This window comes from Bubalus bubalis, chromosome 10 (assembly GCF_019923935.1).
Source record: "Bubalus bubalis isolate 160015118507 breed Murrah chromosome 10, NDDB_SH_1, whole genome shotgun sequence".
NCBI lineage: Eukaryota > Metazoa > Chordata > Mammalia > Artiodactyla > Bovidae > Bubalus > Bubalus bubalis.
The window spans coordinates 89,107,266-89,130,476 of NC_059166.1; the positions used below are offsets into that span (position 1 = coordinate 89,107,266).

The 23,211-nt window shown below is 42.5% G+C and overlaps 1 protein-coding gene across 4 annotated transcripts in view; it reads left to right on the forward strand.

The window, feature by feature from the left end:
* Positions 1 to 23,211, forward strand: part of FILIP1 (filamin A interacting protein 1) — a 214,003-nt gene that overhangs the window by 89,640 nt on the left and 101,152 nt on the right. For all 4 annotated transcript variants that reach the window (XM_006061996.4, XM_006061998.4, XM_044924504.2 and 1 more), the window contains one exon: positions 5,902 to 6,183. In XM_006061996.4, the coding sequence (XP_006062058.1) occupies positions 5,908 to 6,183 (276 nt within the window). In that variant the 5' untranslated portion in view covers positions 5,902 to 5,907. The remainder of the gene's footprint in view (positions 1 to 5,901; positions 6,184 to 23,211) is intronic.

The window sequence follows — 23,211 nt, forward strand, 5'->3', positions numbered from 1 at the left end:
AAAACATTTGTAAAACTTTCTGAGTCATCTGCTTTCCAGGGTGATCCCTCCCCTTTTAATTTGCATCTGTTTAAGAACTTAGAAAAAAGCCATATAGAGAGTAGTTATTCAGAATCACACATGGATTCAAATCCTAGGTCTTCTAATCACTAGGAGTAGCTGTGGGATCCAGAAAAAGATATTTAATCTCTTTAAATCTCAATGACCTCATCTGTAAACTGAGAATAATAGCACCTACTAGTGCTGATGTGAATGTTAATTTAAATGAGATGCTGTATAATGTAAAATGCTTAGCACATTGTTTAACACTTAAGAAACAGTAAGTGAGAGCTGCTAAAATAAGGAAGAGTACGCATGCATATGCATCTGACTCTTTGCGACCTCATGGACTGTAGCCCACCAGGCTCCCCTGTTCAAGGGATTTTCCAGGCAAGAGTACTGGAGTGGGTTGCCATGCCCTGCTCCAGGGGATCTTCCGGTCCCAGGGATTGAATCCAAGTCTCCTGCAACTCCTACATGGACAGGCAGATTCTTTACCACTGAGCCACCTGGGAATCCCAAGGAAGAGTATAAATATCACTAAATATGAAACATGAAAGTCTGGAAAGTATTCTTATCTGGATACTTTGTCTTACTGAGAGAATAAAGTGGTTTAAAGTGGATATTATTGAGGGCAGACTTGGTTACACTATGGAGAACTTAAGTTTTTCTCCCTCTTACATGTTGTTCAATTCTATTCTAAAACATTTCTTGACTGGTTTGCTGTCTCTGAGTACTTTTGCAGTTCTGAGATAGAACAGGTGCTGACTGCTGATTTTGTTGTGGAGGTAAAGATAGAAGACCTTATTCAGAGTCTCACCTGGTTCAAATCCTAGGTCTTCTATTTACTAGGAGTAGCTGTGTGATCCAGAAAAAGATATTTAATCACTAGGAAAAGGACTAAAAGGACTAGGATGACTAGGAAAGGACTAAAATCTGTGTGCACGTGTCAAAGCAAAAGTAATTAATGTGACATTTCGGTGTCACAGAGAAAAAAATACTTGCTAAGACAGAATTAACATCACAGGTCTAGCACATGCGATATTTCATCAGCAAAAGTGAATTAATGTGAAAGAGAATAGAGAACTCAAGCTTTTGACCTGATTAGTGGTATAAAACAATTAGATAATTCTAAAATATGTTTTTTTCTGTAAAAATCCTACAAGTAATTCAATCTATAATCTTCATTATTTAATGTAATTCTATTAATTCCATAAAGGCTGATAATACTGTAAACGTTTTATTTAAAAGTATTAATATTGCTGCTGAACTAAACTCGAGTCCACTCGCCCACTGCACAGCAGAGCCAATCTCCTGACACCATTTTATGGTGAAGGAACGTGCACATTTGTTGCAGGGACCCACAGCAGAGTGGGTGGCTTATGCTCAAAGGACTCAAACTCCCCGATGGTTTTCAGGGAAGGTTTTCCTAAGGTAACATTTGGGGTGAGTGTTGTAGGGTGCATGACTTTCCTCTGGTTGGTTGGTGGTGAGGGAATGGGGTGATGTTTCAGGAATCTTCATCATCAACCTTCTAGTTCTAAACAATCTGGGGTTTACCTGCTGGTGGTCAGCATGTAGTTACCACCCTCCACCTGGGAGTAGGGGGAGATCTTAATTTCTGCATAACAACTCAAAAATATGTATCAGATTTTCTCTGTGTCCCTTGAGGAGGAGCTAGGATTCTGTTTTATTGCTGAATTATTGTTTAAGATATCATTACTTTAAAAAAAAGTATTTATTTATCTGGGTCTTAGTTGCAGGACACAGGATCTTCATTGCATCATGTGGGATCTTTTGTTTCAGCTCACAGACTTTTTAGTTGTGGGGTGTGGGCTCCAGAGCATAGGCTCAGTAGCTGCAGCTCAAGGGCTTAGTTGCTCTGAGGCAGGTGGCATCTTAGTTTTCCAACCAGAGATCGAAACTGCATCCCCTGCAATGCAAGGCAGGCTCCCCACCACTGGAATGCCAGAGAAGTCCCTATCATTACTTTTCTAGCTTGACTCTTTGCTTCTGCCATCCCTCAATTCCCTAATTGGTTGAGTCTGCTCTTTGGCACTCATAGAAGGCCTAGGACAGAAAAGCCTTTTTTCTACAAACAAGAAATGGGGAACATGAATGGACTTTTGTACCTGGGAAAGCCCCACAGGATCTTGCTTAGCTTTAATATTAGACTGAGATTGTTTAGAAACAATTAAGTATAGAATTGCTGTGTGTGCTGTGCTTAGTTGCTCACTCATGTCTGACTCTTTGGAACCCCGTGAACTATAGCCCACCAGGCTCCTCTGTCCATAGGGATTCTCCAGGCAAGAATACTAGAGTGGGTTGCCAACCCCTTCTCCAGGGGATCATCCCGACCCAGGGACTGAACTCTGGTCTGCTGCATTCTTTACCATCTGAGCCACCAGGGAAGCCCAAGAATACCAGAGTGGGTAGCCTATTATATCTCCAGGGGATCTTCCCAACCCAGGAATCGAACCAGGGTCTTCTGCATTGCAGGCGGATTCTTTACCAGCTAAGCTACTGCTGCTGCTGCTAAGTTGCTTCAGTTGTGTCCGACTCTGTGCGACCCCATAGACGGCAGCCCACCAGGCTCCCCCGTCCCTGGGATTCTCCAGGCAAGAACACTGGAGTGGGTTGCCATTGCCTTCTCCAATGCGTGAAAGTGAAAGTGAAGTCTCTCAGTCCCGTCCGACTCTTCAACCCCATGTACTGCAGCCCACCAGGGTCTTCCATTCATGGGATTTTCCAGGCAAGAGTACTGGAGTGGGGTGCCATTGCCTTCTCCGAGCTAAGCTACTAGGGAAGCCCAAATATAGAGTTGGTACTAGGTAAATGCCATTTTCCCATGTGTTTGCAAATATAATTAAGGGCATGTAATATATAGATAGTCATGCATTTGTCTTATTTTACAAATATCCTAATGCCATAGATCCTATAAAAGATACAGGAAATCCAGGAAAATAAGACACAAGCACATGTTAGAGTCAAATACAAATGTTGTGTGTGATTGAGGCTGTGTATGATTAAGTTTAAAACATTACCACCTTGGGAAATACTGCCTGGAACTTCCATTAACGCGTGTTCTAAATTGAAGTTGTTAGATCAATATTTGATGTTCCATCCCAAAGAGCCTTAAGAGAAAATTGTTTTAGATCAAAGAAGTGCACATGTGGCATGGAGTCATGGGGAATCACAATTCAATTTGGGAAGCCCATGTGTCTTAGTTGTGCTGTGTCAGGAGTTAAATTTGAAACTGTGGGGGAAGAAAAATAATTTTTGCTTTACTCTTCTAAGGTCTTTGGCTGTTATACCCCTGTATTAAAAAGACAGATTAATAGGAGGACACAAATACAAGTTTAATGACATGCATACCTCCTGTTTACATGGGAGAGACACAGGAAAACCGAGTAACTCTCTGAAATGACCAAGCCATTACCTTATATACCAGCTTCAGCTAAAGGCAAAAGAAAGATGTTGAGCCACTTATGAGAGTTATGAGGAAAGCACAGTAAACAATGAAAGCATAGTAAATACAGATTTGAGTCACTGCCTTCTGCATTGGTTAAGAGTTTCTAGAGATTTTAGAGTTATAGTTCTCTTCCTGGTATAGCCAGGGAGACACCCTTACAAATGGAGGCTTTCTTATAAATGTAAATATGTTTTGCTGCTGCTGCTGCTAAGTTACTTCAGTCGTGTCCGACTCTGTGCGACCCCATAGACGGCAGTCCACCAGGCTCCACTGTCCCTGGGATTCTCAGGCAAGAACGCTGGAGTGGGTTGCCATTTCCTTCTCCAAAATATGTCTTAGGAAAGGGTAATTTCTACCCAGGTTTCAGAGCTTCACGGGTCCCTGTTGTTTCTTAAAAAATAATGAGCTTAAAGTCATCAGTATGCCAAAGAGGTATATTTTAGGGTGGCATAACGTGCTCCCCTTCAAAACTATTTGTCACATCTTTTCATTTTTTTGGCTTGGGACTTAAGTCAGCCCACTCTGCCTCCAAACAAGCTGTGATGAAATACAGTAGGTCTGTTCTGAAGTGCTCTGGCTTCCGTTACAAAGAACATCTATTCTTTGTTCACCAAGGAAGCACAAAGGATGCTCTAAAATTTTAGGACCTAATCACTGAATGAAGCAGAAAACATGGCGCTGGTGTTAAGGACCACTTCTCCAGTTTATAGTCTTCAAAATTAGGGTGCTATAGAAAGTTCACACACACGCACACAAGGGTCCATTTTGTTGTAAGGGTTCCGTTCAAAAAAGGAGCATGAATGTAGATTTCAAGATTTCTTAGAAGAATTAAGTGTTCGCTATCTAAAAGGCAACATCACACTGTGTGTTTGTTTTTCTATTATAAGCCTGGCGTTTTGAAAAGCTTTTCTTGGTTTCTTAACTATGGTTGGGTTCATAAAGGAAATTTACTTCCAGAAAAGAAGTCTCTGTATTTTATCTGGAATGGGTAATGAAAACCTTGCTGCTGAGCTGTTCAAGGGAAGAACTATTTATACTGTGAGTTTTAAATAAACCCATGCACTAAGCTCCTATATTTAAGGATTTAGGCAAATTTTGTAGTACAGCCCCCAGGATATCAGAGGGATCTTCCCTGAATTTAGATTAGAGGCCTTGCCTTTGAGCTCAGTGTGTTTGTTTGTAATGTATCTGTTAATCGAGTTCTTTTGCTTAGAGACTGCATAAACATTCAAAATAGAATGACTCAAGTGAGTTCCCCATGGACAAATTAATTGCTGTTTTGTTTTTTTCTTTATTTCACCTCAACGTATTTTTTAAAAATCTCGATTTTGAAGGTGGTCTTTTCCTCCCAATCCTTTGTACTTTTATTACTGTAAAATGACTGACATTAAAAAAGAACAACAACACCCAATTTTGAAAAAGAGTTCATGGAAAAGTAGAATCCCATATCACTAAAAACTACCCCGCCCTCTTCCCTTGGCGTTTCCCCTTTTCTCTCTTCACTTCAAGCCCCTCCCCCGACTCCATGTGGATTTCTCTGCACATTGTGACTTCTGACTTGTTCTTGGCAGGGCTTGAGGTTTGCATTTTCTGATAGATAATTTAGAATCACTTAAAAAAGTAAGCTTTTTATGTTACAAAAACCTTGAGATTCACAGAATTCTTGCACAGATAATACTGGGGGATCCCATAGACCCCACACCCAGTTACGTCTATAATTAAAACCTCATGTTAGTATGGTACATATGTTATAATTGATGAACAAATAGTGATGCATTATTATTGACTAAAGTCCATGTTTTATTCATGTTTCCTCAATTTTCCCCTAATGTCTTTTTTCCGTTTCAGGATCCCATCCAGATGCCACATTACATCATTTAGTTGTCATGTGCCCTTAGCTTCCTCTTGGCGGTAACAATTATTCAGATTTTCCTTGTTTTCCATGACCTGAATAGTTTTAAAGATCACGGGTCAGGCATTTTGAAGTCTTTCTCTGTTGGGACGGGTCTGATGTTTTTCTCATTATTAGCCCTGGGTCATGTTTTGGGGAAGGGCGACCATATAGGTAAAGTGCCGTTGTTATCCCATTCTATCAAAGATACCTACCATCGGCGTGAATTAGCACTGCTTGACGTTGATCCCTATTACCCGGCTTCGGATTGTTTGTGACGTTAGAATCACATTTTCATTTTCCTCTGAAGATTGGTCAAAGTATTTTCCTGAAGTTTCTAATGATGTGATCATTAAAGCTATAAGGAAGCTGACTCGAGATTGATCTCCTGATTTTTCTTTCTTGGTGACGTTGTGAAGCCGCTATTCATTTCTAAGCAGTTAGGCAAAAATCATTTCAGTGGTGGTAAAGACATCTTCTCTTTTCTCATGTGCTGTAGGTGGGAATGCGATCCCGAAACCAGGGCGGTGAAAGTTCATCCAACGGGCATGTCTCCTGCCCCAAGACCTCCACCATCAGCAACGCTGCTGATAAAAGTCTCTCAGAAGACACGAAAAAGAAGAACAAATCCAACAGAAAGGAGGAGGATGTCATGGCTTCAGGAACTGTCAAACGACACCTAAAACCATCTGGAGAAAGTGAACGGAAAAGTAAGAAATCCTTGGAGTTGTCCAAGGAAGATCTCATCCAGCTACTCAGTATAATGGAAGGGGAGCTACAGGTAGAGTCCGATTTTCTCAGTTGTTGTGTTTTTAGTTTGAAGCTGTAAAATAAGAGACCCTCCCTGGATTGTGAACTTCGTGGGGAAGTGAATGTTTTTCTTGTTCATTCCTAAACCCCTAGTACCTGGCGCAAGTTTCACTGAATACATTCTTGTTGAATGAACGGATACATGGATAGAGCTGATTTCAATGTCAAGCTTCTCTAGAAGCAGAAAATTTTTTCATGACTTTTTTTTTTTTTGAGCTTTTTAATTTGCGTGGGGGTAGAGCTGATCACACATAACAATGTTGTGATGTTTTCAGGTGAGCAGTGAAGGGGCTCAGCCATACAGAATGTGTCCATTCTCCCCAAACTCCCCTCCCATCCAGGCTGCTATGTAACATCGAGCAAAGTTCCACGTGCTATACAGTAGGTCCTTGTCAGTTGTTCATTTTAAATACAGCATGTGTACACAGCCACACTAAGCTCCCTAATTACATGACGTGTTTTTGGTAATAATTTACTAATAGCACTTGGTAGTAGGTAATCGATGAGGTTATCTAATTTAGGGCCACTGGCTATGATTGCAAACTGAGGAAAAGTCATGATTCTTGTTTTTTTAAGTTATTTTTATTTATTTATGGCTGCTCTGGGTCTTTGTTGCTGATTGCAGTCTTTTCTCTAGTTGCATCAAGGGAAGACTATTCTCCAGTTTTGGTGGGTGGGCTCCTTGTCGCAGTGGTTTGCGGGCTCTTGGGTGAGCAGGCTTCAGAAGTTGTGGCATACCGGCTTAGTTGTTCTGAGGCATGTGGAATCTTCCTGGACCAGGAATTGAACCCGTGTCCCCTGCACTGGCAAGTGGATTCTTAACCACTAGACCACCAGGGAAGTTCAAATTCATGACTCTTAGAAGGCAGCTGCTGCTGCTGCTAAGTCACTTCAGTCATATCCGACTTTGGGCGACCCCATAGACAGCAGCCCACCAGGCTCCCCCGTCCCTGGGATTCCCCAGGTAAGAACACTGGAGTGGGTTGCCATTGCCTTCTCCAATGCATGAAAGTGAAAAGTGAAAGGGAAGTTGCTCAGTCCTATCCAACTCTTCGCGACCCCATGGACTGTAGCCCACCAGGCTCCTCCATCCATGGAATTTGCCAGGCAAGAGTACTGGAGTGGAGTGCCATCACCTTCTCCGCTTAGAAGGCAGAGCTAAGATCAATTGTTACTTTTGCTTTTTTCTAGGAGGTAGGGTAAAAGAGAGATGAAGAGACAGAGGGAAGAAGAGAGGGAGAGAGAAAGAGAAGGAAACTTCATTTAAAGCAGTCTTACACTTTTCTCATTTTGGGGGTGACTTTCAGCTTTAATTTTCTACAGCGTCATAGGAGTTGAGATGCACTCAAGTAAGCAGAACACAGTGCTGTGAAAACCTAATCCTTCCACAAAGCATTTTCAACTCTTTTATCTCATTTGATCTCAATAAGAATGTGGGTGTCATTATCTATAATTTATAATGAGGAAACAGGCCCAGAAGGGTTAATGGGTTGGCCAGATGTCATCTTAGGCCTTCTGATGCTTGATCCTGGGCACTTAACACTGCCCATCCTCCCGCCTTCTGTGGCTGCCAGGTCCCCCATTAAGAGAATGTTTTTAAGCACTTAAAACGGAGCTGGGATTCTCCTGAGTTTCTGAACCCTGGAAAATTATATTTCTGGAAGTGGGAAAACAATAACTTTTTTTTTTTTTTTGAGGAGAGGATGACTTAAGAGTGAGGTCGCTGTTTTCCTTCTTGTTTTTGTTAGGCTCTTAGCTTGCCTAAGCCTCGAGGGGAACACTAACAATTGAATGAGATGAAGCCTTTGTTTGGTGCCCTTAGTACCAGACATATTATTTGCAACTTACCCTAAACCAGGGGATCTGATCTGTTCCTGTTCTAATCTGTGTGTGCCCTCAGATAAGGAAACCCCTGGGGTAAAGAGAAATAGAAAACATACAAAACTCAAATTAAAAACAATCGAGCATGCTTGAGCTTACCATTTATGGGCTGAGAAAAATCACCTTTGCATTTCAAAGCAAAAGATGAAATTTTCCAGAGCACCACCATTACTAAAAATAGCTTCACCACTGCCAGAAATGTGGTTATTATTCAGCCTATTAATGTTTATTGTGTCAGGAGACAGAATATATTAGTCCAAATTTTTAAGCTGCCCCCAGAATACGGCTATTGACCTGAGTGGGAGGTACAACATAATCTAAGAAATCATTACAAAGGAATGTCATCAGCTTATTTCTTCCAGACCTGGTGGCTTATGTGAAGCTTATGGTTTTTCTAGACTCTAATAATTTCTGTAGAAGGCTGTTATATCATGGTAGACTGTGGACTGTATTTAGTTGGTGGTATAGCCAGATATAGTTCTAGAGCCTAGGTATGCAAAATAAAAGTCCACACACCTGGGACAAAGAAATTAGTCAGAAGGCTACAAAGAAATGCATTTTGCTCTCCCTTAACCTTTGTGAATACAGAAGACCTTACCTTACACAAGATGTATTCCTGAGCAGCAATAAATAAGGAAAGGGTGTAAAATATTTGTAGGAGAGGCAGTGGAGGAAAAGAGAAATGAAGAACTTGATATTGTAAGGAATGCCATGGTGAATTCATTTGCAAAGCAAGTAATCCATCCCCCATGTGCATTTCTATGCACACACATGCAAACATAAGTACATGGACTTGTAAATGTAGATTTCACAATACTAAACTTGTTAAAAATGAGAGTGTTCCTTTATTTAGAGCTCCTGTCACAAGAGGGTGAGTGTGTGTTGTAGCTGAGAGTGGGAGGCAGTCGGCATCAGCAAATGTGAGTGGGCGGGTGGAAATGGGACAGCTATGTAGCAGGTTTACCACACTAGAGACAAGGTGGGGGAAAAAGGTCTGTCTGAAAAAAGATCTGGTGCTGAGAAGAGAGGCAGAGAGTTTAGGGACCCACAGCTCAGCCTGTATGCTCTGCAGCTTGATGAGTATTTTATGAGCTTTTAGCGAGTTGTCTCCCAGAGCTTCAAAGGCTACCTATCACCCTCCCTTTATGAAGCAGCTGTGGAATGACTCAAACACCTTCCTCTGCTGGTGGTGGTCCAAGATTCTATAAAGTATCAGGGCTGACAAGCAGCTCTGAGGTGTCTACCCACCTCCTTTATGTTACAAATGTGAAACTGACACTCAAATGAGTTAGGTGACTTGCCCAAGGTGGCACAGCAATTTAGTTAACATTTACTCCAAATCTAGCTTCCCTTTCTCTCAGTCCAGTGTCCCTCCTTTAATAGTCTTTTCCAATCAGTGGATGTGAAAGTGGGGTATCCAGGACCTTTATATTTATTCTTCTGTCTCCAGGATTTCTTTCAGGTAGACTCACTAAGAGGTGCAGGTTTGATGCTTGGGTCAGGAAGATCACCTGGAGGAAGGTATAGAAACCCACTCCAGTGTTCTTGCCTGGAGAATCCCATGGACAGAGGAGCCTGGTGGGCTACAATCCATGTGGTCGCCAAGAGCTGGACATGACTAAAGCGACTTCTATTGCCTGTAGGAGATGTACCTTGGAAGTGACTTGCAGGCAAAGGAGGAGATGCAGTTTTACTCATACGCTTCATGCCAATTTTCTCTTTCTCAAACTTCTTTGCGATCTCTCTCATTCTCTTCATCTCTGCAGCCAGGGTTCTGAACACTACAGACAATTTTCTGTGTTTTCTGCTATCAGTGCTCTGTGGCCTTTGGAATCTGTTGTATGTAATCTGTGGGAATCTGTTGAATCAACCTTATAGACAGAATGACCTTTATTGTTAGCGCTGGCTTTTTGCAAAATTTGCGAACTTGCTGGGTTTTCCTTGTTGTTGTTCCTGTTTGTCTGCTTGCTTTTTGCCAGGAAGGAGGTGTCCAGGGAACTCCTGAAGTTCACCTTAAAGGTGTACGTTAGAAATGGAGTTGTCCCTCGCAGGGATTTTTGCATTTTAAGGAGTCTTGTCTGGAACTGGTGATGTCATGCCCCTGGTCGTCAACAGGGACAGCCTTCCAGACTTTTCAAGCCACACCTTAGCAGATGCAAGCTTGTCATTTCAGCACAATGTCAGACAGCATTGCCTGCATAGAAGCAGCTGGAATAGTTTCCATGATTACACTTCTGTCCTCGACTGCTTCCAGTAACATGTACTTTCTAATAAATTGAAACATTTTTACTTTCTGGGTGAAAAACTGGTTACATTTTCCCCAGACTAAACTGAAAATAATGAAATAGTACTCCCAGGCCATCATTTGGGCATCATGATTAATTTCCCCTTGTATTTGTCCAAAAATAGCACTTTTAAGAAGCCAGTCAATTTGGCTGAACTAAAAACAACCAAAGTTCAAAGGAAATGGTACTCACATCAAAAAGCCATAATACAGAATACTTGGCAGAAGGATATTCTTGTAGGATAATTCAAAAAGAGAATACTAATTATTTTTCTTAATGCAAAAAATAGCTAGCTTTTTTATACAGTAAACTCCCTTGACATAGCCACTCAAATACTGTTAGAAAAACACAAAACTCAAATTGGGTTTCATCATTTTTTTCCCTCTCGTCTATGTAGGTAGTTCTCTTCTACCTGTGTATAAGGAGGATCAGAGAATAGGCTTATTAGATAATGTAATTCGACAAGGCACCCCTGAAACAGTGCACCTCATATTGGGACTTAAACCCATGTCCTGGGACTCAGACCTGGGCAAAATGCTGCGTGGGACTCCGACCCACGGTCATTTAATTGGGATCACTCATCTGCTGTCTGGACTTCCTGAGGCTCAGGTGCTTTGTGTCTTAGCATAGAAGGAATTCAGCAAGAGGCAAACTGATAGAAAAGATATAGATTTATTAATATAGGTTGCTTGTAAGAGACACAAGTGGGCAGGTTGGGGAGCTCTGCCCTGAGGATTAAGTGGGCTACAGTTTTATAGTCAAAGGAAGCGGGGAAGGGGGAAGACCACTTTCTTCAAGGAGTGAGGCTTCTAGATACGAAGGAGGAGCTAGGGATATATCAGGCAGGCGAGTGTCTGACCCTATGAGGTCAAACTAGGATTTTCATTGTTGTTGTTCAGTCACCAAGTTGTGTCTGACTCCTTGTGACCTCATGGACTGCAGCACTCCAGGCTTCCCTGGCTCTCACCATCTCCCAAGTTTGCCCAGGTTTGCCCAAGTTCATATCCATTGAATCGGTGATGCCATCCAACCATGTCATCCTCTGTTGTCCTCTTCTCTTTCTGCCTTCAATCTTTCCCAGCATCGAGATCTTCTCCAATGAGTTGGCTGTTCGCATCGGGTGGTCAAAGTATTGGAGCTTCAGCTTCAGCCTCAGTCCTTCCAATGAGTACTCAGGGTTAATTTCCCATCTAGCATAACTCAGACTTTTATTTTTGGCTTTATAGTTAAGCAAGGCTGTTTCATTCCATGACATTCCAACAGTTTTCTTGAGTGATCATTAACTTATAGTGGTCTTCCAAGTTTCCTAGGTTTCCCTCTCTATCTATAGTACCCTCCTGGGACTTCTGTAGCTACCCATGTAATAACTACCATTGTTGTTCAGTTGCTCAGTCGTGTCTGATTCTTTATGACCCCATGGACTGCAGCGTGCCAGGCCTCCCTGTCCTTCGTCAACTCCTGGAGCTTGATCAAACTCAGGTCCATTGAGTGGGTGATGCCATCCAACCATCTCATCATCTGTTGCCCCCTTCTCCTCCTGTCTTCAATCTTTCCCAGCATCAAGGTCTTTTTCAACGAGTTGGGTCTTTACATCAGATGGCTAAGTATTGGAGCTTCAGCTTCAATATCAGTCCTTCCAATGAACATTCAGGACTGAATTCCTTTAGGATTGACTGGTTGGATCTCCTTGCAGTCCAAGGGACTCTCAAGAGTCTTTGCCAACACCATAGCTCAAAGACATCAATACCATATTCTATCCCTATCACCACCATTCCCCCTGGGCTTTGGTGTTCGCCAGGCTGAGTCAGAGGCAATTACCACACACAGAAATCTTCCTTCATTTGGATGCCTGGCAGAAGAAGTTGTTGTATTTCCAAGGTAATTTATGAAATCGATAATATGCTTGTGGATTGTTAGAAGTTCCCTCTATTCTCTCCTTGGGGGTTCCAGCCATTTTCTTTATTGTTCACTCTCTCTCTTTTTTTTAACCTCTCTACTACCTACTATAGGTGAGCCCTCTGTCCACTGTCTTTTTCTCACCAACAGAGTTTATTCATTCTTAGTGAAAGTGAAGTCACTCAGTCATGTCCGACTCTTTGCGACCCCAGGGACTGTAGCCTGCCAGGCTCCTCCATCCATGGGGTTTTCCAGGCAAGAGTACTGGAGTGGGTTGCCATTTCCTTCTCCAGGGGATCTTCCTGACTCAGGGATCAAACCCAGGTCTCCCAAATTGCCGGCAGACACTTTACTGTCTGAGCCACTAGGGAAGCCAGTCATTCTTAGGGCTTTAATTAACTAATTTAAAATCGATTGATCTTGCACTACTGGAAGCCTGAAAAATGCAAAAGTGAGTAATAATAATACTCGTAGCTAAAATTTGATGAGCTCCTGCTATGTGCCAAGCATGGTTTTTGGCATGGTTTTTCCTCATGGCAGTCATGAGGAAAGAGCTCATGATCTGGTAGGACAGATGAGAATGTATATTTTTTAGGGTAGCTGCAATGCAAATTGCTGTTGTCATTGTTCAGTCACCAAGTCGCCTGGTGCTGTTGTTCAGTCACCAAGTCGTTCCTGACTCTGCAACCTTATGGACGGCAGCACGCCAGGCTTCCCTGTCCTTCACCGTCTCCTGGAGTTTGCTCAGATTCATGTCCATTGAGTTGGTGATACGATCTAACTATCTCTTCCCCTGCTGCAAAGCATATTAGGGAGTACAAACATGGGAAAGATTGTGAAAATCCCAGGAGATGAGTTAAGAAAAGCTTCACTGAAGAATTAGATCTCCAAGAATTGTAGGTCTTGGACAGGCACAGAGGAGCATAGGCACTAACTTGGCAGAATCAAACAGACAGCAGGTGGACAAGTATGGGTTATGTTCATGGTGAATGGTCTCCCTTCTGTGGAGAAGTATTTGGTGGAGGTAAAACTACAGCTCTATTTGGAGACCACAAATAAGGCATCTGAAAAACAACAGTCAGAAGGTGTGAGGATCCCAGAGGAGTGGAGGATGCAGAAGCCAAAGGAGTCAAGATTGTCAAGAAGAGGAGAGAAATTGTGTCAGTCAAATCAACAGAGAATTTCAGCTGGATGTGATTGAAAGATGTTTGTTGGGTTTATGGGTCTGGAGGTCATTGGGAACATTTGCTGGAGAAGTTTCACTGAGTGTGAGTCTATTGTCAGTAGTTTGAGAAGTGAAGGGAAGTTAAAGAAATAGAGTAACATGTTCTAATGAAAATCCATGAATTTTTGTCTTGAAGAGTTAATCGGATCTTTTTTTTTGGACCCAGGCAAATAAGCCAAATTTCCCTTCTCTTTCACACTGTAGTAAATCATTTGTCTGGCGCAGAGTATGCTGTTCGTACATTTGTTGACCTCCTGCTTTGAAATCACCATGTTGCTTTGCTCTACTTCTGGGCTTTAAGTGAGACATGGGAGTATTAAAAAGTAAAAGACTGAAACAGTGTGACTTGAATGAAAAATCCTGCGGGGAAATGTTTGGTACTTGACCTTATTAGCATTAACTCCGAGCTGTAGCTTACTCCCTGCCTGTGTGCTTGCGTGCCAAGTCGCTTCAGTCGTGTCTGACTATAGCCCACCAGGCTCCTCTGTCCATGGGATTCTCCAGGCCAGAATACTGGAGTGGGTTGCCATTGCCTCCCCCAGGGGATCTTCCCGACCCAAGGATTGGAACCCATGTCTCTTGCATCTCCTGCATTGGCAGGTGGGTTCTTTACCACTAGCGCCACGTGGGAGGCCCCCTGTCTGTGTACTTCCCACTTTCTGGGCTGTTATGGTGGCTACAGTCAGCCAGTGTAGATATTATTTGGAAAACCTTGGGTAATGAAGGAGGAGAACGATAGAACGGTAGCTAGAAGGAAACTCAAGTGAAGGGAGTTTTTTGAATGATGAAACAGACTTTACTGTGTTTTATGGGTTAAAGGGTTATGGGACCAAAAAGGAGTAGGGTCAAAGATACAGAAAACAGCAAGGATTTGTGATGAACCAAAGTCTTAAAGGAGGCAGGAGGGAGGGAATTAAAAGTATGGTTTGGAGGCTGACCTTGGGGTTTGCCCTTGAGAAGTAGGGTGACTTCCTCTTCTGTGACAGAGAGAAGGAAGAATGGGTGGGGATAAATACACCATTTGTAGAGGAAGGGTGGGCAACTGGGGGAGTTATGCCCAAAGCCTCAGTTTTCACAGCAAGGAAAAGACAGTGCTATGCTACTGAAAGCAACGAGACTGAACCCAAGCCATGGTCTTAAGGATAATGACGTACAGCTGCATTGCTACCCAGGGCAATGTTAGCGGAAGGAGATTGTGGACAAACAGGAACAGTAATGAGTGGAGTTGAGGACTCAGCCAGTAGAAAGACCAGGTGTGTGCAGTGGATTAGATGCCCGAGTGTACAGGGGCGCTATAGCTTATAGCTCTGGATCTGGGGCTGAAGTCATCCCCATGGATACAGTGGAGAGACAGAAGTGAAAGGAAGTGGCATGTGTTGGTGAGACGGCGTCCAGCAAGGAAGTGATATTGGGAAGAGTGAGCACGTCCATGGGAAGACAGGCCAAAGAGGGCTGGAGAGACGAAGCTGGGCTATTCGCACTTAAATTTTCTGTGCGGTGTGGGTTTTACTAATGTACAGTCTTGGGTGCGGTCCTGGGAGTGGAAGTGAAGGCAGTTGGAATGAATGAGGTCAAGGAATGGTGAAGTTAGGATATTGGCTAAAGTCATGAGTGTTGAAACCTCTTAGGATGATGGTGGGATTTGGAGTGGAGAGCTAGTCTGTATCATGTAGTAAGTATGAGGGTTGGGGAGCAGAAGGTCAGCAGATAATTGCTGCCAGACTATTTTCTGTAAAGTGCTTCTCTGATCATGTCATGCAGGTGCTTAGGAATTTACAAGAGATCTCTAGACCTTATCAGATTGAAATCTAAATTGATCAGACTGGTCTGTAAAAATCTATTTATTAACAGGCTTCCCCTTAACCGTGAAAGCGTATCTTTTATGTTCCTTAACTTGACCCTGCCTATCAAACCAGGCAGTCTCCAATTGTCCCCCTGCCCTGATCTAGACACTCACATGTACAATCTCAAATACTATTACCATCCCAGTGTTTTTCCCCTGGCTTCTCTATATTTCTCCACCTTAAGACTACTTACAGAACAGATACTGAAAATCTTTACGAAAACTGAGGACATGTATTGTCCTTGTTCTATCCTACACTTCCCTCATGTACTAGTCAATATTCCTGTTTTTCCTTTTTAAATTAAAGATTTAAATTTTTTATAGCAGTTTTGGGGTCACAGTAAAATTGAGAGGAAGGTACAGTGATGTTCATACACGCCCTCTGCCCCACCCCACATGCATACCCTCCCGTATTATCAACATCCCCCAGTACGGTTGGGCATATTACAACTGATAAATCTACATGGACACATCGTAACCACCCAAGGCCTGTAGTTTACCTTAGGGCTCACTTTTGGTGTGTACGTTGGTTTGGAAAATGTATCATGATATGTGGGCCTCCCAGGTGGTGCTAGTGGTAAAGAACCTGCCTGCCAGTGCAGGAGATACAGAGATGTGGGTTTGGTCCCCGGGTTGGGAAGATCCGCTGGAGGAGGGCACGGCAACCCACTCCAGTATCCTTGCCTGGAGAATCCTATGGACAGAGGAGCCTGGCAGTCTATAGTCCATGGGGTCACAAAGAGTCAAACACAACAGAAACGACTTAGCATGCATGATGTTACGTATCTACCATTATTAGCACCTTACAGAATATTTTCTCTGCTCTAAAAATCCTCTGGGCTCCATCTATTCATCTCTTCCCCAACCTTACACAAATTTCTTTTAGGTCCAATCACATACACATTTCCCATGTGTTTTATGTACTTACTTATATCCATTGCCTGAAACAGCTTGAGAGAAGGGGTTGTGTCTTCTGCTTCTCTCCTGAGCCTCATTGCACCTAGAAAAGGGCTGGACATCATTGTTTATCTACTGTTAACTAATGATTGTTCTCAGAATATCCTAATATTTGTACGTCCTATGAGGCAGTCATAAGATTATTTTTTTAATGTCTGCAAAAGACTTTGAACTATATAAAGCGTGAGTTCTTAGTATACACAGTGTTATTGATTTAATAGTAATGGTCCCAAATGTTTATGATATTCCTACTACAATACTATGATTCTACCTTTCTGTCATCTTTAACAAGAGATCTCATAACTCCACTGGGGATGCTAATAGTCAATTCAGATGAAATTGATAGGCTTATCCTACAAGAGTGCCATTTATCATTTCTTTCCTTAGAGATGGCTTTTCTTTTCCTGAGTTCCATTTGTCACATGGTAGGACTTCCCATAGAATCTCTGCACTTCTGAAGAATGAGGTTTTTAGTTCCTCTGCTGGCTTTTGAAATTGATGACTCACCTGTACTTAATATGCTCCATCTTTAGAATCTGGGGCTGAGGTCACTCTGAGAAAGGCTGCCCAGTGAAATCTTACACCACTAAAATGGTCAGCATGCTGAGAATGGTATGTCTTTGCTAAGTTTAGGAGGCAGCAAAGAGATAGGTTGCTCTCTGATTAAAATCAGGACCAGATCTGATCTTTGTTGAATGTGATGGTTCAGAATCTCATGTATCCAGTAGTATTGTTAGTATTTTGGCAAAGAGCTTGGCCGCTGATTTTCACTGTTAGGCAGAATATTTTTAGTGCTCCTATTAGAATCAGAAATTTGCCTTCTCTGTAGTGAGAATAAGACCCTCATTGATGCTATAGGGGAGAAGCGTGATTTTATGAGAAATGTAAAAATAATAATAAAGGAAATGCCCTGTAAAATAAATCTTTTATTATTTATGACATTCTGGACATTGGGAAATACTATACAGGAGTAGTATGTGAAAGACACAGAATTCTCCTATAAATGACTATAGCCTGTATTTTTTTTTTCAGTGAAACTGACCTCATTTGTAAACAAACTACATCTTAATATCCAACTCACCTATGTAAATATTTCTCAATTATTTGGAGTATGTTCTCCAGTGAAATCAGAGTTTGTATCAGTTCAGTTCAGTTCAGTCGCTCAGTCGTGTCTGACTCTTTGCGACCTCATGAATCGCAGCACGCCAGGCCTCCCTGTCTATCACCAACTCCCGGAGTTCACTCAGACTCACGTCCATCGAGTCAATAATGCCATCCAGCCATCTCATCCTCTGTCGTCCCCTTCTCCTCCTGCCCCCAATCCCTCCCAGCATCAGAGTCTTTTCCAATGAGTCAACTCTTCACATGAGGTGGCCAAAGTACTGGAGTTTCAGCTTTAGCATCATTCCTTCCAAAGAAATCCCAGGGCTGATCTCCTTCAGAATGGACTGGTTGGATCTCCTTGCAGTCCAAGGGACTCTCAAGAGTCTTCTCCAACACCACAGTTCAAAAGCATCAATTCTTCGGCACTCAGCCTTCTTCACAGTCCAACTCTCACATCCATACATGACCACAGGAAAAACCATAGCCTTGACTAGACGAACCTTTGTTGGCAAAGTAATGTCTCTGCTTTTGAATATGCTATCTAGGTTGGTCATAACTTTCCTTCTAAGGAGTAAGCATCTTTTAATTTCATGGCTGCAGTCACCATCTGCAGTGATTTTGGAGCCCAAAAAAATAAAGTCTGACACTGTTTCCACTGTTTCCCTATCTATTTCCCATGAAGTGATGGGACCAGATGCCATGATCTTCATTTTCTGAATGTTGAGCTTTAAGCCAACTTTTTCACTCTCCACTTTCACTTTCATCAAGAGGTTTTTTAGTTCCTCTTCACTTTCTGCCAGATCACTGTAATGAGAAAAATGCATTGAATGGAGTAAGATTTGGGGCATAATAGATGTGTGATTCCAGGAAAGATGTCAGTTAGAATACTGACAGGTCAGAAGTTCAGGGGAGAGATCAGGTCTAGACCTGTGGTGTCCCAAAGAGCTTTTTATGAAGAAGGAAATGTTTTATATCTATTCTGTCCTGTACGGTAGCCACTAGCCACAGGGGGCTTTTCAGGATTTGAAATATGGCTAAGATGGCTGAAGAACAGAAATTTAAACTTTATTTAATATAATTAATTTAAATAGCCACATGTAATGGCTGCATCATGGAAATGGGGCAACACACAGGGCCCTCACCTGGAGAGATAGTCGTTGAAGCCAAGGGATAGAGAATAAAAGAAAAAGTCAAGTCCAAAGACAGACACTGCCTTAGAGAACAACTATGATTAAGACGGCGTACAATATGACAGTTCAATGTAACTCAAAGCAATTGCTTTGCATAGTTAACTTGGTAACAAGGCCATCATTCACATGAAACCTATACAGTGGACTTCACTGGAAACCACTTCTTTGCTTTGTCTTGTCATCCTGATGCACTGCAAGGCATGGATATAGTTACATATCTAATCCAATTGCAAATAGAAATTAATAATAGATATTGCTAAATAAATTACTGCATGGCAAATTTAAAAAAAAAAAAAAAGATGGGGAGAGAGAAAAGAATTGGCCAAAAACGAAGAGAGGGCATGATTAAAGTTAAAGGAAGACAGACCTCAACCACCTGAACCTGGTGCCTTGTGGGTGCCAAGGAGAGCACTTCAGGAAGAAGACTTAGAGAGCAGCCCTTTATTGAGCCAGCATTCAAAAGGTGCAGCTTTAAAGGAATGGTGAGTGTTGGTGTCAGATTGCTGGTGTCTGGAAGTGCCTGGGCCAGCTTTGCTCTTGAGAAGTTTGTGGATGGGGAAAGATGGTGGGGCTGGCCATCGGGATAGTAGGGGTTGGGGGAGGCTTATTGTTTGTTTTGTTCTGTCTTGGAAGGGAACACCTAAACAGGTTTGTAGGTGTTAGACACAGATGTCTTCCCCAAATATTCCCCCCCAACACCGTCCCTTGCTCCCTTGATTCATAACTCCCGGATGCTCTGGTCTTCTCTCTTACTTACACAATGGAAGTCTTCTCAAGTTCTCTCCATCCTCCCCCATCTCCACCCTTCACCTTCCCTTTCTCCCCTTCCCCTTCATGCAGAGAGAAAAGGAAAGTGAAGTCGCTCAGTCATGTCCAACTCTTTGGAACCCTATGGACTGCAGCCTACCAGGCTCCTCCCTCCATGGGATTTTCCAGGCAAGGGTACTGGAGGGGGTTGCCATTTCCTTCTCCAGGGGATCTTCCCAACCCAGGGATCAAGCCCAGGTCTCCCGCATTGCAGGTAGACAGTTTACCATCTGAGCCACCAGGGAAGTCCTCACTCAGAGAGAAGTATCCTTTTATATCAAGGTTAGTTCTGTTGACTTGATCCTACCTTCTTCCCAGATTGATTTATACACCTCTTTCCCCTCCCTGCTCCCATCCCTGAATCTCCCTCTCTGCCTTCCCACAATCTGCAACTTGTTGGGGGCATGACCACTTTTCACATAAGAGGAGCTGAAATAACCAGAGTTCCTGGGCTTCTTTAGACATGTTGTCCGTCAGCATGGTCTCCATCCCCCAGGGAGTCTGCATGTGGAATATTTAGGTCACTTATTTTCCAGTCTTCTCCTGACTACATGCCCACTCCCTTTTCTCCTTCCATCCTATCCAGGTTCCAATCTCTTCACATAGATACATTCACCTCCATCATTTTCTATCTCGCTTGACTATTTTTAACAAAACTTCTACGTGTCCATATTTTTCTTTTTATAAACAATCTTAAATTATAAATTCCTAGAGGATAGACTCTGTAAAGCACTTGATAAATGCTTTTTGAAAATGACTTTTCGTCCCAATTAGGAAATATAGTTTTTTTTTTTTAAGTGGATTACTATTTTTTTTTTTTTTCCTAAAAGTATTTCATGTTAAATCCTGGCTTTGGCAGAACCTTCAGCATAGTGCTCAAGAGTGAGGATATTCCAAGGAAGCACCAGGTGATAGCGGACTTTGTGGTTTTGTTTTCTACCTTTCATGGTACCTGTGTCCTGCGGTACTTTATGCATTTTATCACTGGATGTGCAGGCCAATACTAGTGGCAGAACCGTCTCTCACTTGGGGACCAGATGGTACCCTGAAAACCCCATTGTCCTCAGCCACTTATTGCTAGGTGAAAGGGTCTGGCATATCCCTTGACACGTTTAAGTCTCTCCTCCCCACCAAAAAAGTATATGAAGAGGTGGATAGTGTTTCATTATACTAGTTTGTTCACTTTGGTGTATGTTTAAAACTTTTTATAGTCAGATCTATGGCTTTTCCAGTAGTCATGTATGGATGTGAGAGTTGGACCATAAAGAAGGCTGAGCAGGGAAGAATTGATGCTTTCGAACTGTGGTGTTAGAAAAGACTCTTGAGCGTCCCTAGGACAGTAAGGAGATCAAACCAGTCAATCCTAAAGGAAATCATCCCTGAATATTCATTGAAAGGACTGATGCCGAAGCTGCAGCTCCAATATTTTGGCCACCAGATTTGAAGAGCCGAATTGTTGCAAGACCCTGATGCTGGGAAAGATTGAAGGCAGGAGGAGAAGGGGACGACAGAGGATGAGATGGTTGGACGGCATTACCAACTCAATGCTTTGAGTAAACTCAGGGTGATGGTGAAGGACAGGGAAGCCTGGCGTGCTATAGTCCATGGGGTTGCAGAGTTGGACACGACCTAGCCATCGAACAACAACATAAAATGAAGTTAAAGAAATGAATAAATGACAAAGAAATAGAGAAAAATAATAATAATATCCATATTGACTTCTTCCTTTCTGTGCTGCTGACCATATGCCAAGACTTTCATATTTGATTTAATAATCACAATAGCCCTAAAGAGTTAGACGAGAAATAAATAGAAGCTTAGCTGGCTTAAGGAAACTCACCCAAGGATGACCTAGTAAGGTGTACCATGCCTTTCTGACCCTAAAGTCAGTGCCTATTGTGTGCCAGAAAAATAGTATACCCCTGTTGTTTTTGTAGTCCAAATGGAAGAACAGACTCACTGGAAAAGAGGACTTCATTTCACAGATAAGGGATCAGAAGCATCTGCTATTTGCCAGCAGAATTATTTCCATGTAAAACAGTTAATTTTGAAATGTACAACTTGGGATAATTTTGAGGGTCGCTAAATGACAACTTGAATTGATGTTTGGGTTCCTTTCAGGGAAACCACATTGCTTCTTAGATGAGATTAAACCCAGCCAAAACTCAGACTGGGACTTGAACCCAGGATCTCTGACTTAGGAGGGGACTTGAACCTACTGTCTTTTAATTGAAACCACTCACCTGGTGTCAGGATTTACTGAAGGTTCTTTTGTCTAGTTGTGGAAAGAACTCGGCCTGAGGCAAAGTGATAGGCAAAGAGAAGGCTTATTAGCATAGGACAGTTATGGAAGATACAGGCAGGGAATGCAGCCCCAGAACTAAAGGCTGCATTTTCATAACTCAAAGAAAAGTGGGCAGAGGAGAAGACCACCATCTTCCTCATTTTGGGGTAGACGTCAAGGCTTACATCATTAGTTTCTCCTTTGACCCTGTATGATCTAACCAAGACTGTCATGGCGCTGTTTAAATCATACGTATATTAAAAGAAGAGTGGTAACATATGGGCTTCTCTGGAGGTTCAGCAGTAAAGAATCCACCTGCGATGCAGGAGACCCCGGTTCGATCCCCTGGAGGAGGGCACGGCAACCCACTCCAGTATTCTTGCCTGGAGAATCCCAGGGAAAGAGGAGGATGGTGGGCTACAATCCACGGAGTTGCAAAGAGCTGGATACAACTGAAGCTACTGAGCACTGTAACCTATGCTAAAATGTGGTCATTCATCTCAGTTTGAGTACAATGCCCCCCTTTCACCAAGTTTCTTTCCCCTTTCCTCTATATTTCTGTCTTGGCTACATGCAGAAATGCTAGTCTTCAAGAACCATTAGATCCCTGACTTCATGTAACAAGATTCAGACTCCATATCTGTTGTCGTGCTTTAACTATCAGGGTTTGGGGCTTGCGTGTAGCTGGCGCTTGGATGCACCTGGTCTTCCTTCAGGGTGGTATACTGGATTCTTTTCTTGAGTGATCATTAGCCTGCTGCTGCTAGGTCGCTTCAGTCATGTCTGACTCCGTGCGACCCCATGGACAGCAGCCCACCAGGCTCCTCTGTCCACGGGATTCTCCAGGCAAGAATACTGGAGTGGGCTGCCATTTCCTTCCCCAGATCATTAGTCTGCAGCCTCCTAAACACCCTTAAAATATCACTACTGTCTTGAACCCCCTAGTGGGATTTCTGAACTAATTATCCTGCTCTATCCCTATCATCAGGAGACTGCTTTATCTCCTCACCTGCATTTGCTCTCTTTTCATGCTTCTTGGTAGAATTATAACAAATTGAACAGTTGCAATCACTTCTAATGAATCCACTCGTGATGATGCCAACATCATCATCTAACTGGTGATTGGAAACATTTTTCATGAAAAGTAAAGTAAAATCTTCATTTTAAGTTTAGGTGCTTTTTTCTGGTTTATAAATTCATATAACACATTTTTATAGTTATTAAATGTTTTTAAGAGTCAAAAGCACAGCTGCATACCTATACCCCGTTGAATTTAAACTGATGGTGTCCAGATTAGTGTGATGTCGCTGTAGCAGCACTGCTTATACCTGTGAGCAGTTTACAAATTCCCTGGCCAGCCTGTAACCTCTTTTTTATTCCCTCTTCTCTTCTGAGCAGTTCTGGTGATACTTCTGAAACTCACTGGACAAAGACTTAGTGGATAAAGAATGGCCTTTTTTAGGCACTTCCTTCCTCATCTTCCCTTGTTTCAGTTCCAGTGACCTTCAGGAGACCTTTCCTGGGGCA